This window comes from Anoplolepis gracilipes, chromosome 12 (assembly GCF_047496725.1).
Source record: "Anoplolepis gracilipes chromosome 12, ASM4749672v1, whole genome shotgun sequence".
Classification (NCBI taxonomy): domain Eukaryota; kingdom Metazoa; phylum Arthropoda; class Insecta; order Hymenoptera; family Formicidae; genus Anoplolepis; species Anoplolepis gracilipes.
In genome coordinates, this window is record NC_132981.1 from 11,824,415 (window position 1) to 11,850,000 (window position 25,586).

General features: G+C 28.4%; 1 protein-coding gene across 2 annotated transcripts in view; it reads left to right on the forward strand.

Annotated features, from left to right (window-relative positions):
* The window catches only part of LOC140671567 (uncharacterized), a 65,101-nt gene that overhangs the window by 23,508 nt on the left and 16,007 nt on the right, over positions 1–25,586 (forward strand). For both annotated transcript variants that reach the window (XM_072902949.1, XM_072902951.1), the window contains one exon: positions 3,350–6,808. In XM_072902949.1, the coding sequence (XP_072759050.1) occupies positions 4,743–6,808 (2,066 nt within the window). In that variant the 5' untranslated portion in view covers positions 3,350–4,742. The remainder of the gene's footprint in view (positions 1–3,349; positions 6,809–25,586) is intronic.

Sequence of the window (25,586 nt, forward strand, 5' to 3'; positions counted from 1 at the left end):
TGTCGGAATACCACGAGTCACAAATCTAATAACATTAAACGAAAGATCGCGGAAGCTGAGTTTGAACTCAAATCTCAATTTAATTAACAGCACGAACAAATATACAATTGTGCTTATTCATGATTTGAATTCTTATATGTGAAAATACATATATGCAGATTGAATTAACCGCGAAATTTATTTTTTTGCTATTTGAATTATATTATTAACCTAAGAGAAAAATGTTGATATGTATATATTATAAGGATTAATAGTTTCATAAAGCATAAGGATTAATATGTTTTTTAATACATATGCACTCTAAATATATATTTTGTTACGAGTTTTTTTAAATTTATTTTCTTATATATATATATATATATATATATATAGTTGTAAAACATTTTGTTAAAAATCAATTTGACAATGCAACATTTATAATAGAAAGTTTCTAAAATTCGTTGTAACAGAAAAAAGAATTGTTGTAATAGAAAAACATTTGATTGAAGATAGAAGAAAAAGTAGAGAGAATATTGTTTTTAATATTTCGGCAAAAAACTTAATTATATATAAATAAATAAATATATATATATATATACATATATGTATATATATATATATTATTTTTATAAAAACATTGAAAATGTATTGTTTTATTTAAGTAACAAAATAACTATATTACTTTAAGAGAAATAAACTGGAATGTGCATACATATGTATACATGTACGCACATATCGCAACTTCGAGACATCTTATTGTTAGCATGGCAGACAGAGAGAGAGAGAGAGAGAGAGAGAGAGAGAGAGAGAGAGAGAAATACGTAGAGGTATTGAGTTATACAGACGTTTCGATGCGACAACACTCCTTTTCTTCCATGATGTAATATATATATATAAAAGTATGCACCCTCTCGCTTTTATGACACAACCTCGCGGTAACTGTAATGGCCACTCTCACAACGCAAAGCATCCTATTATCGCCACTCTATTTCACAGTTGATATCTATCTCTTTTCGCCCTTTCTTTAAAGATTGCACCTTAAACCCGACGATGCAAACTTCTAGTCTAAATGATAGAAAAGCATAATGCGCTGTTTCCATGCGTGAAGTTTCTTATCTTTGCACTGCAATTTTTTTCTTTGAAAAGCTACCAATGTCAATCAGATTATGTAAATAGAGGTTATTCAGTCGAGATAATCAAAGAATAAAATTTTCTTAACTACATCGAGATAAAAATAGGAATATAAATAGAAAATTTAAAAAATTGCAAGCTGTTGCACTAAAAGATTACAAATATGTTGTTTGAATGAAAAAATGAGAAATTAAAATGAAAATAAAATTAATCTGAATATTTACTTTTCTTTTTAAATTTTTTCCTAAAAACATATTTTTTCTGCAAATATTATTTAAAACCCAACATGATAACGATAATTTGTAATTACAAAAATGACGACATAAGTAAACAGGAATTGATGAGATCGTTTATCTAGAAAGAATGGCTAGCCGTTTTTATATCATTAATATTTATCAGAACGTTTGACAATCTTTGAGTGGCCGTTTCGCCGGAATCTGCGATCTGAGTAGGCACTTACGTTGTGTAATGCGATCCGCGGTCTCGTTGTAAAAGTTGATGTCGGACCGAAATTGAAGGTGCCATTGAAATTCAGCGCGTCTCCTCCATCCCGATATAATAAAGATATTATATATATATATATATATATATATATATATATATATATGTGTGTGTGTGTAGAGCCATATTTCTCTGCGTATAAGAAAAAAAGAGCTTGCGGTGTTCGTAAAATCCCATGATATTCATAGAGATTTGATTGCATTTTCGAAATAACATATGGATTCTTGATGGTATTTGAGGCTCTCCGGTCCTTTTGACTCTCATTTCACTAATTAATTAGCAATTAAGAGATTGAAATTTCACTAATATATGCGAGGTCGGTATTATCAGTATTATCAAATTTAAATATTATCTACATAATATATAATTAGATATTTACACTGTAAGATATAAAATATAAAAATAATAATAATAAATAAAATACACACACACACACACATATATATATAGACACACACAATATAGGTGTATGTATGTATGTATATTGTTATGCGCGGATTGGATTTAAAAATAAAATGTATCATGTGCATTGGAAAAGAATTACCATCTATTTCAAATAATAAAACATATTTACGCGAGAAAAGGAACGTTTCTAAACATTTATTTTTCAAAATCTATTGAATCTTTTCATCTACTTTAAAACTTTCATTAAAATTTATTTAAAAATTTAACCATTAATTATTTAACTAATTAAAAAATTATTACATCTAACTTTTATGTACTATAGAGGTTAATAAAGTTATTTTCTCTTTAAAAATATTTAATCCTTTTAATATATTTATGTTTAAATATAATTCAGGTAATAATTTACTGTTATAAATAAGATCGGTGCTACAATAAAAAATAAAATAAAAGGAAGAGAGGAGGATAGCTGATTATAAAATGGTTTTACATTGTATCATGCCATATACATATCTGGATTTCATATGTTTTAGCGCGATATAAATTATAAATAGCACGTGTATATTATGTAAGTGAGGCTAACGTGATTTAGCAATATAAAAATACTGCCGCGCGCCATTGTATAAAAATAATGCTAGCCAGTCTCGTTATCAACTTGAATTACATATCACGAACCATGTAACACATCGCGACGATGCATCGCATTTACTCGCAATGCATGATGAATCGATATGCGTCATAATACAAAGAGAATTTGAATTAAATTATAATTATTCTCGTTTCCTACAAATCTTAAGTAAAAATTAATTCTTACTTTGTACTGTTATTTTTGACACCTCCAAACTATAGAGGTGGGCCCGACGTGTTTACATATGAAAGACTGTAAAAGTGTTTAAAAAAAAATCTGAGAAAAATTTAAATTACCTTCTTGGTCTTTCTAAACAAAGACTAGAATATACATTTTAAAAATAATTTGTTTATATATATAATATATTGTTACTGGAAATATATGAAATAAAACACTTGAAGGAATTAATATTGTTAGAAATTGTACGGACAAAAATGACCTAACAGTATGGAGTATGTATATATAAGGGTTAATTAAGATTTATAAAATATTTAGAGGAAGAAGAGGAAATAAAAAAAAAAAAAGAAAATGAAAAAAGAGAGAGAGACAGAAGAATAGTATAAGAATAGGATTTATAATATAATGAATTGTAATAAGTATAAAGAGATTTAGAAAATATAAAAAAAATGTTCTTAAACATATTTGTAGTAATAATAAGTGCCATATAATTTTCCCCATATAATTTAATATTTTTTGTTTTTGTTTCAGACGGCGTGATAATAATAAGGACGTCATGGTGTGCACGGCACATTCGAAATCCAATTAATATCTATTAATTAATCAATTAATTTAATCTCATTTGGATAATAAACACTTAATTTAATTAAACAAATAATATATTTCTTCACTGTGTTTTAATATATACAAATGTACGAAGTGCAATAAAAGTGCAATCAAGTTATATTTGTTATTAAATTGATCGAGAGTCCGGCGCGTCGCAACGCCGGATTATTATTCTTTGAGATCATCCCGAGCTCTGGCTGACGGGAAATGTTCCGGAAGTGCAAGCTGCAGCAACGCGACAGCAACTGCCGACCGCCCGATATACATAGATAACGCGAACGATTACGATCGCGAAAAATTACACGAAGGATTTAAGTCAAGATCGAGATTGACAAAGCGTAGACAATCTAGATCGAGGAACAGAGAATCAAGATCGAAATCGACAAGCGGAAGATTTAAAAACACGAATGACAATGATAAAAAGTCAAGGAATCTGAGAAAAAGGGTAGCCAACGAATCCTTCCAATTATTAAATAGGATCGACAATCGATTGAAAGTAGATCGTATTGGAAGATTTTATGTAGCGGACGATTTCTTGCAAAGAGTGTTAAAGAAGAACATAGAGAGTAAGAGATGCGATAGATTCCTAAGAGATATCAACAAGAGCCAGTCATTTCTAAAAAAGAGCATCCAGCATAACTTACAATCAGATCTAAGGAGGAAAAATGGTGGGAAAAATTTTTTGTTGTTGAAGAAGGGAAAAGTATTTGGCAAGAGAGAGAGAAGCTACCGACAGAATATAATATTAAAAAAAAGAAAAGATATCAGAAGGATTTTAAGAAAAGAATGTTTTCTGTTGCTAAAAAAAAATATTCAAAGAAAAGCATCATTAACTGATAGAAGTGATCAAGATCAAGATCAACAGATCCTAGTATTAACAAAAAAGGACATTTACGAAAATCCACTGAAGAATAATATTGAGACAAAGGTACTATTAACTCAAATAAATCAGCAGAGAGTAATAATTGCAAAGAAATACAATCTCGATAGTCCTTTGTTGTTAAAAAAAGAGGCGATTGACAAAGACATTCATAAAAGCATTTTAGTGCCAAAGAGGAAAAGTGAAAAAAATTCATTGTTGACGAAAATAAATCTTAAAGAACACTCAACACAAGAAAGCGACGAAAAGGATCTGCTATCAGCGAAGAAGAATATTCATAAGAATTTAGTTGAGATTTCGCGATTGAAATCGCGAAAAAAAGGTATTGAAGAAATTATATTATTTTCAAACAATTATGTTCAAAACAGTCCACATCTTTTAATAAAGAAAAATGTCAATGACATTCTTCCAAAGACAAATATATCAATTGGCTCATTGATGCAATTAATGGACAAATATAGTCAGAAAAATCCAGAATCGTCAAAGAGTATTTTCAATGAAAAAATATTTTTATTAAAGAAAGATTCTGAAGAAGCTTCACAATTGTCTGTATGTGTAAGAAAAAGTTCCTCATTATTGCAGAGAAAAGACATTTCTGATGATATAAAGTTAATAGCACAAATTAAGAATAATTCTTTATTGACGAAAGATCTTTTTTCTTTGACTCAGATAGGAAAAAATGTTTCTGAAAGTTCACAGTTACAATTAATCGAAAATAATATTCAGGAAAATTTCTTATTGACAAAGAATATTTTTTCTCTAAGTAAGGAAATTATTTTTTCATCTAATCAAGATATTTCCTCAGCTGAAAGAGGAAAAGACATTTTTAAAAAAGGCCTATCATCGAAATTAATAAAAAGAACCGTTCAAGACCATTTTTCATTGACCAAGGAATTTTGTTCTTTAAATGAGAAAGGTATTTCTTCAGTTGAAAAAAAGAAGAGACTATCACAATCAACAAAACGAACTACCTATAATTATCTTTCATTGAAGAAGAATTTAAAATTTAAACAAACAAACGACTTAATTAATCTCGCTTATCAATCATCGACTATCTATAGACGTTATCTTCTATCCAAAGTTTCTCAGCAAATTCTTCAGGGATCTAAGAAAGCACGGAAAGAACGCAATAGTGACTGTAAAGCGAAACGGTCGCCTGCACCAGACGAAGACTGGCCAGGTCAAGGGTCAACAGGGTTCGATAACGGCGGGTCAGCCGATAAAAACGATTCGTCAATCGCAAAATGCAGACTTACGGATTGGAATCACTATGCGAAACATCAGTCGATCGCGAAACCATCCCAAGTGCATATTACGATTTCTAAAGTCTCCTCTTGCCCAAAGCAACTAGTAGATAGCTCCAAAGAAGGTTCAGAAGCCAATTTCATTGCAGAGTCCACTGAAAATGTATCAGGATGTACACATTTTGAGGAAGATCTGAAGAAGCTAAACCTAGAGGATTCAGTCATTACAATAGAAGAAAAGGTTTTAAAAATTCAAGCCATCAAGGTAAAATACGAAAAGATATTAAAGAAACCAGTCGTCGAGATAAAAAATTCGGAAGAGATCTTGAAAAATCCAATCATCAGGATAAAAGATTACGAAAAAAGTTTAACGAGTCAAGTTATCAAAGTGAACAGCAACGATTTGCCTAGCTTGAAAATAATTGACAACTTTAAAAGTCCAAATTATCAACAAACAATTCAAAAAGATCCACAGAAATTTTCCAATTATGTAAATTATCAATTGGATAAACCTGTAGATCAACAACTGTCATTAATAGTAAATTCTACAAAACGTTATGAAAATATCTTGAAAAAATCACTCATTAAAATAGAAGAGTTAATCACCAATATATATATTAATAATTCGCCTGTCTGGAAGATAAGCAACAATCTTGAATCTGTGAATAATCAATTACTGATCCACAAGTCTTATCGTCTTATAAATCATCAACCGGATGATTTACGGTTGCCAATAATTAAGCGAAAATTACTGCAAGATAATAAAAGAAGCGAATCGATCAATAGATTCCATAAAAATCCCAAAATGAAACTAACCATTAAACTTATTCGCATTCGCGACAAGCTGGTGCTGGGCCTAAGTGCGTTCGCTATCATATTCACGCTTCTGCTAGTGATGGACCTGCAGATGGATCTGGGATACAGCGGCCATCACCTGACCCCCAGTCATGCTCGCATCAGGGTCGGCGACCAGCCGGACGCCGACAGTGTCTACAACAACTTCCGCCGGAAGTTCCTTCAACGAGGTAATGCTAGCCGAGAACAAGCAAATGGCGACACAACGCCTGTCGTTGAAAAATCTGGGAAAAGCGAACTGACGCCATCATCGTCGACCATGAGAAAGCACGACGATTTTGCGGATTTGATGGATTTGCTAATGAACGGATATGCGATGAATATTGACGAAGGAGTGGCAAGAATTAGCGGAGAGAATCGAGAGTTTAATCCTACAATCGGAGAGCTGAAGAAGATGATACCAAGGTGAGTAGCAACATTGATGATGTAAATATTCTTTCATCAGATGTATTACAGTGCAAAAAGCCATATCTCAGAAATTTCATGTTATAAATATTATATCGCAAATGCTGACTAGAGTATTTGTAAAGAATACTTTTAGAGACTTGTAAAAGAGAAAGACAGAAAGTTATTTTGTACTCTTCATGAAACTGTATGCTGTCAAAAAAAAAAAAAAGTTTACGGTGGAATGTACATATATACATATATTGTATACATATATATTAAATTATATGTTTTTTCACATATTTCTCTCTCTCTCTCTCTCTCTCTCTCTCTCTCGCTCTCTCTCTCTCTCTCTCTCTCTCTCTCTCTCTCTCTCTCTCTCTCTCTCTCGCTCTCTCTTTACTTTTTTTTTTTCATCACTAATAGAATAATTTTTGTATAATAACAAATTCTTTAATTTATTGTGATGTGTAAAAACTTAATCCTTCAACTACTTTTCACTAACAACAAGATTCAAATTTGCCTTTTTTTAACTTATTTATTATATAATTCTTTATCTGTTTACAATATATATGTGTGCGCGTGCGTGCGCGCGCGCGTATATGTATGCGTGTGTGTGTGTGTGTGTGTGTGTGTGCGCGCGCGCGCGCGCGTATGCGTGCGTGTTCGTGTGAGTGTTTGCAATTTTTATTAATTATAATATATAATTTTCTATAGCTTCTCTATAATTTCCTCCTTCAATGTGAGTGCGGCTTTAGGCGTTGCGGGATGCGGGGTCGGCGGCGCATGCACGAGTGCGTTTGCCGTTTGCAAACGTAATTATACCGATGACAGTCGGGACGAACATACGTAATCTCGACGCGCGCATGTGTATCTATTTGCGTGTACACGCATACAACGGAAATGTTATTGGTACAGGTGCACGATGTTCCATGGCACCTTCGTGGAACGGTGGAATTACGTTTCGTTATAATCGCGTGGTAGAGAACGCGTACAAAGGTTGTTGTTAGGTCTATTCGATCCCACACTCATTGTGTTGTTCCACATGGAATGTTCCATATGATTTTCACTTTATTATTCTAACGATTAATATTTTAGAAACATCGAATTGTTGAAAATGTAGGTCAAAAAGGAAAAAAACATGTTTATTAAATTCTCTTGACCATTGTCTTGATAAATTGTCTTGACTTTTTCATTTTCTTCATCAAAGTTCTTTATGTCTCTAAATACTTACGTATTTGTTAAATTCTTTGAACTCTGTTCTTCATTTTTTCGTTTTTGTTTTAATAGATTCTTAAATTTCTTCTAAATAATTTCTTATAAAATTCAAAGACCTATTGTTAAACCGCTATAAATTTTCTGAAGCGCGAAGGTCACTTTAGCTTCCGGTGCATCATGAACATGATTACATGGCGATAGCGGAAGCGTGATGATTGCAGTTACAATAACGCCTCATTTCCGCAACGACTTATAATTATCAAAGATAATATATATACAGAATTGCGTATTTGGTAAAATTCAGGAAAAATAAAAATTAATCAAATATTTGTTATATCTTTCAATAAGCAAGTAGTTTCTAAAACTATCTCATTTTAATTTTCAGTTAAAATATCTTTTACGAAAGAGAAGCTTCAAAGAAAAATATATACAGATAAAATAAAATTGTATTCTTAAATAAGAGATGGATCTTTAGTATGATAAAATTAAGTACGATAAACTGTATTCATTTATACGTATATTATGTATATATATTCTCTCATTGTATTGCTGAAGATTCAGTCCAAAGAAAAACTGAAATGTTCAAATAAATGCGTTTTTTTTATTTTAAAAATCTTTAGTTTTTATTTGTGCTGGCTCCAATTGCCTTTCTTCTTGACGTTATTGAATTTTAATTTATATATAAATATAAATATAAATATATATGTCGGAAATACTGTTTACTTCCAATAACGAAAAAAATTTGAAAAAGAAAATACAATTAAGTGTTTTAATGTGTTATATGATTGTATATTCTTATTTACGTTGTATTGCTGAAGATGGTCCGAAGATAAGTCGAAACATTCAAATAAATGCGTTTTTTATTTTAAAAAATTGACTTTTTCGCCTTTACATCCTGCGGTGGCTCTTATTGCCTTTCTTTTTAATGCTATTAGTTTCTATTCATTTGTTAAACACCTTAACAATTATTATTTTTAAATTAAAATTTACTTTTAAATTTTTAAACGTAGAGATTTAATTGAATAGTTGAAGTGTAATAATTTTCGCTAAAAAAAAAAAGATTCACATAAGAATGTTATTGTCAAAATTAAAATTGCGAGTCATGAAACAGTATATTTTCTTATTAAAGCTGTAAACCGAAATTTATTGAAACAAAATCAATGGCATTTAAAAAATTAAATGCTAAATATTATAATGTAAAAAGTATTAAATAAGTGTAATTTTATTTTCAATTGCAAATTACTCAATAATTATTTTACATTATTTTTCTGTATAATTTTTCATTCGCATTGATACTCTGATATAGAATTGATTATAAATTAATTATAAAATATATCATCATAATTTTCTTTCACTTTCTAATTGTAAAATTCGTCATTGTATTATGCATATGAAATCACGGAACGCATGTTGGATCATAGTAGATTATGAAGAGAAATGCGTCATCAGCATGTATCCACTCATCATATGTTATGTTAACGTTTCTCATCATCTTGTGTCATCTTGTGGTTAATACTCGGAATGTAATATACATTTACCAATGACAATATATTTTAAAAATTAAGCGCAAACATTATATAATTTCGCATTTATAATTTACTATATAATTAAATTGTTAATTAATTAGTATTGCAATTATTATATTGAAATTTATTTTAACATAATTAACATTTGTCAATATCATTAACATTTGTCAACTTTAATATGCCTATTTGTTTATTTATTTGTGTTGACTTATTAACTATTAATAAATCCATATCGTGATTGACTATTCAATTAATTAAATCATTAGTTATTAAAGTAAATTGTTGATATTTCCTTAAAGTAAAATATTTTGAAAAAATATTTTATATATTAAATCTATTTTTTTATTCGCGATCTTTACATCCACTATAGAAACAATTTTAAAATGTTGTAATCCTACTTGTTTGTATATCAATTAAAATGGAAAAGACATAGCTATAAAAGATATATTGTATATATATGATTTTTGCACAGATTATATAAGCAAAAGATTATAAGCAATTTGAAGTCTTCATTTTTACTTATAATGTTATTTAATACATTATCAAGTGATAGACAATATTCTTAGCTGTAAGCAAAAGATACAATATTTCATATTTCAGAAGTAAACCTACTACAATTTAGAGAGAGACCTGTGTTATATATATATATATATATATATATATATTATATCTATTATATACTATAATAACTATATTGTATCTTAATCGGCTAATAGAAATAAAATTAAGATATTTTTTGAAATCTTCTAAATCGAAAATTATTTTGTTGTAGAAAGAGATATAGGAGCGAAATGTCTCAAACATTTAAGAAAAAAAGAACGAATAAACTATCTTGAAAATTTAGAACGTCTAACAACCAGCAAAGAAAAAATTTCCCACGCTCTCTCGCGAGAATTGACGCTGATTTGAATCAGAAATGATCTCATTCAAGAGATCTTGATTGAAGGAAACAATACCGATCTAGAAAAATGAGAATTATGCACCGTTATCTTATTGATTTAATATTAGTTTAAGGAACAATTACATTTGATTAAATTATCAAGATTTTTGGGTAATTGTAAGATTTTGAGTTCTGCACATATCTGCTTTTTATCCGTTAAAATATCATTATTTTATCTGATAAAATATCATAATTTTTATTTTATTTTTATTATAATTTATTTTTATTTTTATTTATTAAATGATTAATTGTAATTATTATTAAGGGATTACAAGGTAAAAAGATATAAATAAATAAATTTTTATTTTATTTTTATGTTATTTAAATGCCACATTTTTCTGACGTAACACGATGCAACAGGTAGACATGCTTTCATCATCATGATTATTTCGCATCTACTTGTTTCACTTGCAAATTTAATTGTTACAAAGACTACTGTAATCGCGAGAATATATATTGTATATATATTTTGACTTAATGTAGCTGCATTTCTCTTTGTAACATAATTTATAATGTATCTATGTATATATCACCGTCATACTAAGCTAAAAAAAGATAAACACGCATAAATGTAAAGTAATAAAATCAATATGTATAGGATAAAAGAAAAGATTAGTTATAAAGTGTGTATAAAATATTTGTGTGTATGAGTGTGTGTGTGTGTGTGTGTGTGTGTGCGTGTGTGTGTGTGTGTGTGCGCGCATGTGTGTGTGTGTGTGCGCGCGTGTGTGTGTGTGTGTGCCGTGCGTACATGATGCGTATGCGTGCATGCTTGTTGCGTGTGTGGATGTGTGAATAAAAGTATGTACAGGTATATGAGTATGTATGCATGTTCAGCTAAATAAACGTGCGCGTACACAATACGGTATGATGTGTAATATTGTTATTATATACATATTACTTATATGTATATTATACTGACGCGTCTTATAAATTTTTTTTTATGCATTGAATGAATTAAAAAAGAATGAAAATTAAACAACTGTTTCTACATTGTGTGTCATATGTATTTTGTCGTATGTTCAATCGATCACATTTTTTAACGAGCACCGTAAAATAAAAAATTAATTGTAAATAAAAAGAAGCTCAATATCACATTTCTTCCAATATGAATATTTTTTTAATACAGATTTTTAATGTAAAAAAAAGATATAAATTGAGAGCAATTCAATTATATGCAAAATCTTGACTTTTTAATTTTCCACTGAGTTCTATTAACGTTATCACACGATTTTACACGGTAATAATAAGAAACTAATATAAAATCGCTGAATGCGTACAAGGAACACATTTTATGCGTATCATGTGTAAGAATTATATATGAGGAATAATTGCAATAATTTTTGAGATAGTCTTAGAATTTTTATTAAACCAACACACACATACAGAGAAAAAAAGAGAGAGAGAGAGAGAGAGAGAGAGAGAGAGAGAGAGAGAGAGAAAGGAGGGAGGGAGAGATTGATTAATTAATTTTTTTTGTAAGTTATTGTTTTTTATTATATATTTAGAATTTCTCTTGTTTTTTCTTGATTTCTCTCTCTCTCTCTCTCTCTCTCTCTCTCTCTCTCTCTCTCTCTCTCTCTCTCTCTCTCTCTCTCCATGTCTCTCTCTCTCTTTCTCTTTTTATTATAATAAATTAAATAAAATGAAAAAATAATTTCAACACTTTTCGCACTTTCCAGCATTTTTTATAGTTAAAATATATGTATGATATACATAATGTATACATTAACATACGGTCAATCATGCATTAGAAATACAGTTATATAATTGCAACGTGTAAGGATAAACTGGATTATCGTATCTGTAAACTGGACATACGGGAAATACCAGTTGTATACGTTTGACCGATATTCCATCATAGAATAATATAATTAATTAAATACACAATTGACAAGTAAAGAAATTACAAACAACTGCATCTTTTGAAACAGCGTGCAATAATTTTATATACTTTATACTTTATATTATTCAAAGTAATTGAATCGTTTTTAGTTCAAATATAATTGTATTACAATTATATAATGTCTTTTACACAAATATCTATTGCATACATCTTTTCCATATAATGTGGTGCTACAATCGATAACAAAGATAGTAATTTTGAACATAAAAAAATAAGTAAAAAAATGTAGAATTAAACTTTTTTCTATAAATCTTGTTAAGATTTTTGAGAAAATTGATTTCGAAATTTAGAAAATTAATATATAAGTATATTAACATTTACATTAACATTTTTTTAAGCGTAAATAATTTCTGAATGATTTCGTCTCATACACATCAAAGTCAAAAAAATCTTTACATAATAAAAGCAAATATAGAACAAAAAAAAACAAATTTTTTATTTATTTAATCTGTTATTTTTTGTTTATATTATTTTAATTAATTAATTTACTTAGTTTTACTTAAAAAAAAGTGATAAATGGCAAAATATAAATGTTAATAAGTTTTTAGTGTAATATCGCTTATAAGAACATCACAAAAGTCCTTTCCCATCCATCTTAATGCACGAATTTATTGATAGAGAGAAACAGTTGAATTCACAGGTAAAAACTAAAAAATAGAAAATGATGATAGAAAAAAATCGCAGAAAAATTTTCTCAGTTATTGACTCGTATTGTCCACTTTTGTAAACTTTTCACGATGCTCGATTATTTTGAAGTAATTGTAGATAATTAACCTTTTGAATATTATATACTACAGAACGCATGTGTGCGTACGTGTGTTTATACATGCATGTATACATGCGCCTATGTGTGCGGCATGTGTAATACATTCTATTTTGTATTTTTATCATTACAACTGATAAATATATCATTTTCCATAGAACAAAACGTTCATAAAAAGTTAAAGTTTTTTAGTGGAAAGTCAAGAAAAATTATTACATAACTTTTCATAAAATATCCATATTGAAATAATTGATATAAATTTCAGCTAAATGAAAGAAAATATTGATATCATTATTGTTGTTATATGAATTTTGTATATAGCAAAGTATATATATTGTTATTCTTCTTCGTTTTAATGTTTTAATTATTTAAGATTCTTAAAGCATAATAAAGCAGACATGCTTGTTATTGAAATTAAATGTTTAATTGAGGACGTCGTAAACAAGTGTGCCGTATTGCACTACCTCTTATCGTGGTTTATCAAATAAGAGAGATAAGAATAACGATAGATATATATAATGGGTGAAGAAAATACCGGGAGTTTTAAGTTTGAATATCTTGGATTATTTAGGTTTTTTTTTATAATTTATCGTATATTTTTATATTTTATATATTATGCAACATATGCAACAACATGATAAATTAACAGCAAACACTATAGATAAATTTGATTTTGATAATTTTGCAATTGTCTGTACCATCCTTGATAGATACATAGATTCATTCCTTCGGTGATCTCCATGTTTTCTTATATCTTATATAACGGTTACTTACAACTTACAATGATTGCATATACCTACAGACGGCCGGTAAGATCTATAGATCGCAGGATTCTCGCTCGGTTAGTTTCGGTTTATACACAATGAACCGAAATTAGGTCAATAGTAGCTTCTCTTTCTCGTCAATTTCCGGCAAACAGAACTGCGTGTTCTCGAACTCGCTTGCCTGTCCAAATTGTCATACACGATCAAGATTGAAGCAAAGAGAAACATGGGAAATTGGTTTTGCTTTAACTAATATTGAGAGACTGTAGCACAAAATATAAAGAAATATAAAAGAGATACCTATAAATTTTAGACTCGAGAAATTTAATTAAATTCTCTCTCTAATATAACATTTTTTTACTTGAATTTTCAAATTATAATTTTAAGTTTTAAAGTTGTAATAATATTAGAATTATAGTTGTAATTATATATATATATGTATACATATATATATATATGTCAATATTTTTCATATATTCAATATTTTAAATATAAAATATCTTTTTTTTTCTAATTTTTATATAATGTCTTTAAATTTTTCTCTTTCTTCTTCCTCTCTCTCTCTCTCTCTCTCTCTCTCTCTCTCTCTCTTTCTCGTCTATGAAGAGAAAAAGAGAAAGAGAAATTTATATATATATATATATATATAATGTCTTTTACTTATACAATATATAATATATGTCAAAATAAGAAAATTAGATAAATATTGAAAGGGGCAGAAGAAAAGAGAGAGGCGAAGAGATGAGAGAAGAGGGTCCGCGCACTGGGTCGTTCCGCTCTGGAAAATGCGGAGACGCATTTCTCTCCCGGGGAAAAGCCATTTTCTCGGCTCTCGTGCTGTGCCGCCTGTTTACCCCGCCAACTCATCTATAATTTCTATCTTCGCTTGTTTATGGCGCGTCGTCTCGCAGCAGCGCCACGTCCGGGGATCGGTGTTTTTATTTCCGATCAGACCAATGAGACATCGAGAAAATTTTTCCGAAAAAAATTCATATAGATATATTATTAATAATCTTTCTGGTCTCTATTTATTTTTAAATCGCTTGGTTGAATTATCATGTTTGTTTTCGTAGAAAATATTTTTAATAGTTTTACCTTTCCAATACATATATAGTGACGCGCGAAAAAAATAATTAAAAGGATGTCACTTTTTGTTAGTGTTAAAAAATAAGATATTATATAATCTTTTCTGATATGAGTTTAATATAGTTTGTATACTTTATTATCTGAAACTTTTAGAAAAAAAACTCACATGAGTGTCGGTTAAAATTTAGGTTTGCTATAAAAATATGAATAAATCCACGAACAAGTTCGAACTGTTTTATATATATGTATATATATGTATGTTTTCATGTGTGTGTGTGTGTGTGCGTATGTGTGCGTATATACATACATATATACAAAGTATTTGTTCATAAGTGTCCGCAATTGCAAATATTTCGCAATTGGTTAAAGTTAAAAATAATATAATAAGAAAAATTTGCATGGCTTTTGAGTCTACTACAAAGTGTGTGTAAAATAATTTTTTTATTTGTAATCTTTTTTAATTATAAAGGTCATCTTCATTTTTTTTTAATGGAACCATACTAATTTTTTTAGAATAAATCGATTCCTCGTAATATTTTGCGTAAAAAGTTATACAGGTATATGATGGTGAAAAAATAAAAAAAAAAAAAAACAACATACCGTTGTCTTAAAGAAAAAGTATGTACATAACTACTCGTTGCAAATTTATATTTTCTCTTTGAGACAATTATGTGTTTTTATTATACCAATTGATTCCTCTCATTATTCTGTGCATAAAAGTATTCAGACAAGATAATTGAAAAATGAATATTTTATAAGATATTTCATAGTTTATATAAAATTATGTCAAATTAAAGTATGAGTATCTCGTAATTTATTCAATATTTTTAGCCATTATATTTCTATAAGTTTGATTTATATAAAATCGATTTACATTAAAAAATTAGGGTAAATGCCATTAAAAAAATGAAGATGACTTTCCATTTTAAAAAATGAAGTAAACTCAAAAAGATCACGAGTAAATAAATTAGTTTACATACACTTTGTAGTAAACTCAAAGCCGTGCAAATTCCGCTTATTAAACTTCCTTGTAACTTTAACCAATTGAAAGATATTTATGGGCAAACACTTATGATGGAACATCATGTATATATACATACATATATATAAACACATATACATACATCTGCGTGTGTAACAATTAATTCCTTACCTTTCATCTTTTTGTTACTTCATGGTTCTGTATTCATTAAACGCGCGCTAAAATTTTTCGTGAAAATAATCATGTTTGCGGCCAATGTTTGATAACATTCTTCCAAAATATTTCGCTTTTCGAATATAAGTGGATTATATTAGCTTTGATAAGTTGAAAGTAACTATTTTCTTATATAAAAATTTTGTTTGACAATTTATCAATATTAATATGTACATTAACATAGACAATCAATTTAATTTAAATTGCTACATCTTAATATGTGTTAATTTAACATTAAAAGATTTTACTAATATTGAAATAAATTTAAAAATAAAGATATAAAATGACTAATTTTATTTTTCTTCCGTAAGAATCTGCTTTATGATAAAAATTCAATTAAACAAAATAGAGCAGTGATGACGATATCGCGCTATTGTTACGAAAAACAATGACTTATTCCCTCGGTGACGAGGTCACAGTCTCATGTATGTACTCGTATACTGTCTGATAGCGTGGCTCGCTCTCTTCCTCCTTTCCTCCCTTCTTCTCTCCTTTCCTTCCTCTTTCTCTCTCTCTCTCTCTCTCTTTCTCTCTCTCTTTCTCTCTCTCTCTCTCTCTCTCTCTCTCTCTTTCCTGCTCCCTTCTTTTTCTCTCTAGGCTTGTGTATAGTGTACATGACAACGTTTACACGCTATAACCCTTAGGGAAATGTATGTCAACATTTCTTTTGCAACACTTTTTTGTATTATGATAATCGATATTATATAAGCAAAACTCGTCTCAATTAAAACTGCAATGCTTTTCATTTAAAATATCAAAAAATTAAAGCAATTCGAATAATTAAGTTTTTAATAATTTAGACATGACAATATGAGATATTGTATTGGTTTATGCATTATTTCTTTTTATATAAAAAATTTATAAAAATAATTTCTGAAGAAACGAAACATATGTATAAACGTATATATGTATAATTCAAACATTTAATATAATTTTTCTGAATATAATTTATATTTTCCCTCAGAAAAGTTATTTTAATATTTTTAATTCCATTACATATAGAGAGGATTTAAAAATAAAAAAACTTAAAACTCAAAAACATGTTTTTAGCTTTGTAGGTTCAAAATTGTTAGATAGATTTTTTACACTAATATTTATTTTTCTCACGTCGCGCGCGCGATATGACTTTTCTGAAATGTTTAATTTTATTACATGCATTATTTCTATGACGGGCGCACAAACAAATACATACACATACATAAATGCACAATAAAAATTCATATATACATATATTTGATTTCAAAAAATCGTAAAATAATATTGTGTAACCTCCTCAATATTCTACTTTTTTACAAATTTATTTCAATGCAAACAATTTGTAAATATTTCAAACAAACAAACAAAATTGAAACATACTTTTGTAAAAGATTTATGTTATCTCATGTGTGGTACACAATATGGTTATTAGAAAACAATTGTGCTATACTGTAAATGTTTCCTATAACTAAAATATAATTGTAGGTAAAAATACAACGTTATCAGCTGCGATAGTAAACTATATGTAGAAAAGCTTCTACGGAAACTAAAATAAAAAATTAGGGAAAAATGGAAGTATAAGAAAGACAATAAAATGTAATATTGATTTTTTTAAATACAAATATACACAAGAGAAAAAGAGAAAAAAAATATTTAAATGTTTTGCATGTTTTACCTATTTACTTAACCTACCATTTAATAAACTTATTAGAAAGATTGGGCTCTTTCTGTGGCCTTAATATTATCCATATCTACATGCATTTTAAGAAAAGGGAATATTATTAAGGTACATTTAAATGATTTAAATATATTTTGCAATAACATTTTTTTTTGTCATCTAAATGCACTTGCTCGCGACGAGGTTACAGTAATTAAATTATTTCTCCGGGGTTGGTTAAACTCTCATTTCAAATCATAGTTTCATCATTAACAATTCGCAAGTGTGCTTTTTGCGTGCGTGCGTGCGTGCGCGCGTACGTGTGTATAATGCCTGGGATGTAGATATATATTTGCATCTACAAATGCACGAAAAGAAACTGTATATTTTTATTTATTTTATTTTAAGTTTATGGTTATGGTTCCGTTACTAGAACACATATAGTAGCATCCAAATATGATTTTTTTATAAAGATATAAAACCATTTTTTGCTTTGTTATTGTTATTAATATTATTAATATTATTGTTTGTTAATTCAATTACGCTTATAAAGTCTTCAGCTTATAAAGTCTTTTATGTTAATATAATATTAACATTTATGCTATTAACAGTTACGCTATTTTAATTGTTTATTTTTTTAATTTAGATTTTACGTATCTTTTACTCATTTTGAATAATAATTGAAATTTCTTTTAATATTTTTCTTGCAATTAGCGCTTTATTTTTACAATTAGTACAATTAGTTATATCTATTATATTAATCAAATTATTATATCATATTGTATTATATTATTATACATGTTATTATTATTATTATTAATGTATATATTTATAATGCTTTAATGTGAAAAATATTCTATGACTTATCAATAACGTGTAATTTTACCATAGTATGTGATATGAGCCATTTATAATGATGGAAGTTATGGTAAGTCAAGATAATTAAAATGGCTCGTAAAGTCGGTCAGCGTTAATAGTGGTTGACTCAATATTGTATTTTATCACAATTCACGTTATACAATGTCGAGATGCAGGATAATTCCTAAGTACAAAAAATTTAAAAGGATATTGCTTGGCTTATTTTATAAAGAAAAGATCCTATAAACGTATGTTATAAAATATTTTATTTATTCAAAATATAAGATGTCGAATTTAAGAAAGAAAATGAAAGTTTCGAAAATCTAAGAAATCGCTTAGAGATATTTTATCTAAATTTGCTGTACGTACATGTGATATTAAGAAACACTTTTCAGTACCAACATGAAACATTTTTAAATCCATCAGAAACATATATAATGGATAATCATATTAACAATGAGTTTTTTTTTAATGAAAAAATGGTACGAGATCGTCGTTCTCCACGTTTAACAATTTCTTGAAATCCCGAACTCAAAAAAAATCACTTTGTGTTTTTTTATGCAGTTAGCTATTTTATATGTATATACATACATAACATACACACACACACACACACACACACACACACACACACACACATATATATATATATATATATATATATATATCGATAAAGTCACCGTCAAAATACATTAACGCATAAGTATATAGCGGATATTGGCTTGCCTTACTTTTTAGTCAAACTTTCAAGATATTTATAACTAAAAAAATAAAAATTGCTTTCATCACAATTTTGTTACTGTTGACTTTCGTCTTATATTACCTCATGTAGAATCATTGCTTAAAATTTGTCATATTATTTATTGTCAAACAACCTGCACAGGACTTGGTGACTCAACAAATGTGTAGTGTACGCACGTCAGAAATCGAGGATACTTTAGATATCTTTTACGTAAATTTTCAAATATTTATAATTAAAAAAAACGGAGCCTCCATTTTGTGACTTTTGATTTTCGTCTTACTTTATCATACATGTAGAATCACTTTTTAAATTTTGTCCCAGCTGTTGTCAAACACCCCGTATATGTACACACACACACACACACACACACACACACACACACACACACACACACACACACACACACACACACACACACACACACACACACACACACACACACACACACACACACACACACACGCACGCACGCACGCACGCACGCACGCACGCACGCACACACGCACACACACACGCACACACACACGCACACACACGCGCACACACACACATCCTACTATATATGTACGTATGTATGTATGTATCCATCAATATTTGAAGCACTAATATGAAAAAAATGTATTGTCGTCCATAATAGAGCTTATATATATATTCTTTAACATAAATTTTCCTGTTTTTGCGATGCAAAAATACAAGGAGCATCGAGATATTTCAAAACACTCGGTACATTAAGATAGAATCTGCAAATCTTGAGGAAGTGACATCGGAATCCGCGATTCGCTATTGATATCCTTTTACGGGATTGATATTCTCTCTGATGGCATTGCGGGGTGATCTTTCCTTCCTCCGTTGCGAGATCACGTGAGAAAGTGCATCGTATGCATTATGCATTGCAGCAGCGAACGGACATCGCTTGAAAATCTCTCGACGTGAACCACATTATGTTCCAAAAAACTAGATAAAATTGCATTATTCGAATAAAAAATTATATGAAATCCACATATTGCATTGTAGTATTTCAGGAGCATCACGCACTCTGATTACAAAATTTTATCAATATTTTATACTTTATTACAATATATAAAATAAAACTTTTCTTAGAGAGAGAGGGAAAGAGAAAATACTCTGCTTTATATTACATATAATTATATTATTTACATAATACACAATATGTAACTTATAATTATATATATTGATTTATAATATTTATTATTATTATTATTATTACTATTATTATTTATTAATTCAAGTTCAGAAATAGTTAAATTATTGATTCGTATTTATATTAACGAATTACGCACGAGGGATACCGTGCATGTACAATCTCGCTTGCTTTCGTTCTCAATATGCACGCGATCGCTAATGCAATTTCACGGGCGTATACATGTGCAATAACGAAGGCTTAGGTCAGCCTTTCATGTGTACATACTACGACTGATTACGTCTTGTCCACACGCGATTCGCATTAATTTAGTTTGCCGTTTATATATTTTTGCATACCTCATCGTTCGCCTCTAATTGCATTTCCACTACTGACGTACATCTCGAACGCAAAAGTGATTAGTAATTGGAGATTAGCTATATTTTGTTGTTATTATTATTATTTAATTATTTAGTTGTTCTTTTCTTTTTTGTATTACTTAAAATAGGGGGAAAGTGAGAATGAAGGAGGAATCTAAAAATCCAATAAGATTCATGGATTTAGGAAGACTGGAAGCTATTAGAGAGAAAGATAAGTATGTATCTGCGAATCCAATAATACTATCAGTAGACACCTCTCGTTTCTGGGCTAATTTCGGGATCGCTACGCGTTATACATGAGAACCAGACTTAAGACTTAGTCTCGACGGAGTTCCCGACATCGACATCGAGAAAGGAATAGGATGGCAGAATGAGAAGAGGCAGGGGGGAGGAAGAAGTCGCGGATTAGTTTCGCTCGCACGTGTGTTCGCCGAGAACTCAATCTAGAGATTCGGTTTGTAGCTCGAGAGACAGAACGACGTTGCGACGATGTCGTTGTCGACGTAGACGACATTCCGAAAGAGAGAGAATACTCTAATCATGAAATCCTTAATCAGCCAATCGCGTTTGTCAGTGGCTTCGAAAACTTTTGAAGCTTCAAGTTTGATAATTCGTTGATCAGAGAAAAGATGATAATTATAGTCACAAATTTTTAATAGCAAGTTCAAATAATAAATTGAAATATTTCTCTCCCCCCCTTCCTCTCTCTCTCTCTCTCTCTCTCTCTCTCTCTCTCTCTCTCTCTCGATGATGATGATGATGAAAAATCCATGTCTAGAAATATCACATCAACCTTTCGTCTTCAAGAAAGATGAAGAGGCATCATAGCAGAATCCTTGTGGCATACTAACTATCTAGTAGCAGGATATACATACATACATATCTCTCCCTGATAGGGATGAGCCATCATCTAGGTCTAAACGATTCTTTGTGAATTATAATTCAGAAGAAAATAATAAATCAAATATTTAATTAACATTAATTTAGTTTTATATTTGTTTGATTAAAAATAAAATAATTAACTATCAAATAGATTGAAGAAAAAAAAATAAAATAAAAATAATAGTAGTATATATATATATATATATATATATTGTAATAACAATATCAATATATATATATATATATATATATATATATATATATATATATAGAGAGAGAGAGAGAGAGGGGGGGATATAATAAAGCGTTATATGGAAATAAATAAATCTATAAATTATTATCAAAATAAAATTAATGTATACGTTAATCTAAATAAAAAATTGGAATAAAAATATATTCTTTTAATTATAAATCTGCACATTTTTCAACATTGGGACATTCGATGGAAAAATCGAAAAATTGGAACGCAGCTGAAAGTTTCAACAACTCGACTTGATATGATGATTTATTTAGCGAAAGTGGTGAATTTTTATTGGAAACACGTCGTAACTGGATATCGACAAGTGTTCAGATTTTAAGTTGGAGGTGAAAATAGGATTGGGGGTAGGGAGATGGCAACGAAAAGGCCATGAGATGAATTTTAATAAAAGACTGTCGATGTGACAGTAAATTAATCGATTTGAGTTTAATACTGTCGAAAGTTTTTTTCTACGGAAAGAATTTAATAACAAATTTTTTGCAAAGTAATTATTTATAATTTAAAAGTTAATAATATTAATAATTTAAAAAATTTATAAATTTACTTTATATAATTTAATTATATAAAATAAAATTATATTTTTTATATTTTGCTTTATTATTATTATTATATTATTATTATTATTATTATTATTATTATTATTATTATTACTATTATTACTATTATTACTATTATTACTACTACTACTATTATTATTATTATTATACTATTATTTTATTACATTATTATGGATGATATTTTTTTACACACATTACATTTACATTGATATCTTTCCCATTGAATTGTATACATATTTAAAAATATATAAAAATAACATCAAATAATGTACATATTACGCATGTATGTATATAGGAAAATAACTAAAACAATATCCTCATATCGGATAAGGGCCTCTTCACCCTTAAGACATAAAACGAAGGTCGAAAACCATCGTCGTCGGGAACGCCATTCCATGCATTTTGAAACGGCCAAACGACGTCTACGAATTATGTTTTCACGATCGTCCCTTCCATCTCTCTTTGCTATTCTGCAAGAGCTCAATATCGCATCATAAAACTCTGATGATTATTCTCGTAGAATATCTCATCTTGGCAAAACAATCGAATATGAAGGATCAAATAATATATCCATCTTTTTCATTTATTCATAAAATATTAATTGTTTGCATATATTGTATATATGTCAACTACCAATGATTTGATTCCTCTTTGATTATTCTGTGCTTAAAAGTATTAAGGCAAGATACTCGAAAAATGAATATTTTACGAGATATTTCATAGGTTAGATGAAATCAAACTATATGAAATTAAAATATGAAATATCTCATAAATTATTGAACTTGAATTTGTGGTCATTATACCCTCATAACTCTTTATGCAGAATATTGCGAGGAATCGATTGACAAGAAAAAAAATTAAATTATCTATTATCTATATGAATTTTTGGTACGTATACTAATATGCTAATCTTTTTCCCCCTTCGAGTCAAACAACTATTGTTTTTCTGCATCTTCCATATTTTTCAAGATATTTCTACGTGAAAATTAAAATGGGACATTCTGTATAAAATGTATATTATATATATTACATAATTGTATATAAAACTATAATACTTGTACATGAATATATATATATATATATATATATATATATATATGTATATTACATTATGATGGATGAATTTTTTACACACATTTACATTGATATCTTTCTCATTGATTTGCATATATATATTTAAAATAAAAATATCGTCAAGTAAGTTGTATATATTATGCACGTATATGAATAGGAAAACGATATTGGATACATTGGATAAGAGTCTCTTCACCTTTAAAACATAAAAGAATGGTCGAAAACCATCGTCAGTTTCGTTTTGACCTTTATCAGTATTTTATATATATATATATATATATATATATATATATATATATATATATATAAAATACTGATAAAGGTCGAAACGAAACTGACGATGGTTTTCGACCATTCTTTTATGTCTTATTTTGTATATATATATATATATATATATATATATATATATATATATATATACAAAAGAAAAAATTTTTTATAAGTATATGCCTATATAATTTCTTGACTTCCATCAAACTTAAAAGTTAAATTTTGGTTACAATAAAAAAAAAAAAACTTTCTGTGGAGCACGCATACTTTGTTTTAAAAATATTGACATCTAAACATGTAGTTGAATAAACTATTTTAAATAATAAGTGATGGTAAAATAAAAAAGTAGTATGATTTTCATATAATTTTATTTGTCCAGTAATTAATAAAAAATTTTATTCTTTTTTAAATGTTCTAAATGTTGGCTTGCTCAAATACTACCAGCGCGCACGTTTGTTGAACTGTAACACGAATTACTTACACGAATTTTGTGTTTACCTACATGATAGCACAAGATCGATACATAAAATAAAACAATTATTATTTTACTTTTATTTTAGCTTTAATGTATTTTATATTTTGTTCATTCTTTTGATTAATACAATACCTCCACAATACAAAGGATTTACGAGGAATTCTAAACTATTTTTTAACGTCATCTTAATTCAAATTTTAAGTTCGACGATTTAAAACCTGAATATATATATATGTATATATGACTATACCATGCATATATGTATATGTATAAATAGTATTATCAGACACATACGTATAAATGAATGTGCATATTGTGTATACGTGCGCGCACACACAAATAATAATCATTAAATATTTGTAAATGATAACATCTGCAATTGTGACACTGTTTTAAAATTAAAATTTAGGAAATATTTTTTTCTTCCAATTTTTTCAAAGTTAAATTCTCAAGAAAATTAAAAACAAAATTTGTTCTCGTCTTTCGAAAATTTTTATGCTTTCTCTGATACTACAAGCTCTTAAAAGTATTAATTTTGCAAATTATGGAGATATAAAGCAATTTTTGTATTTATATATTTACGTCAGATTTATATTTATGCACTCATAATATTATCTACACACTTTACTTTGCCATTCCTTATCTTTTTCTTTTATCTTGTCACATCGAGAAAAAATGGCAACTGGAATTGCATTTTTATCGTTTGTCCTCGTTCGCGCGGAAATATTTGCCGAGAATATTTACAACGCCATGAACGTTTTTTAGAATTGATACCTGCATCGATTGGCATTCGACCTTTTTTCACAACGAAATGTTATTGCCAATTCACTGTTAAAATCATGCGATCGATAATAAATTGTTGAAAGTGGAAAAGCTTATTTCCTTCAAAAATCATTGTACATTGTACAAATATATATTTTAAAAAAATAAAGCTGTAAAAGAGATCTTCTAAAAAATTATAAATAACAAGAAGCATTATATATATATATATATATATATATATATATTTGTGCGTATATATAATCGCAAAAGAATCAAATTATATAATTATTGTATATAATACACACATATGTAATTATATTTTTCATGTTAAAAGAATACATTGAATATGAAAACAAATATTTTCTTAT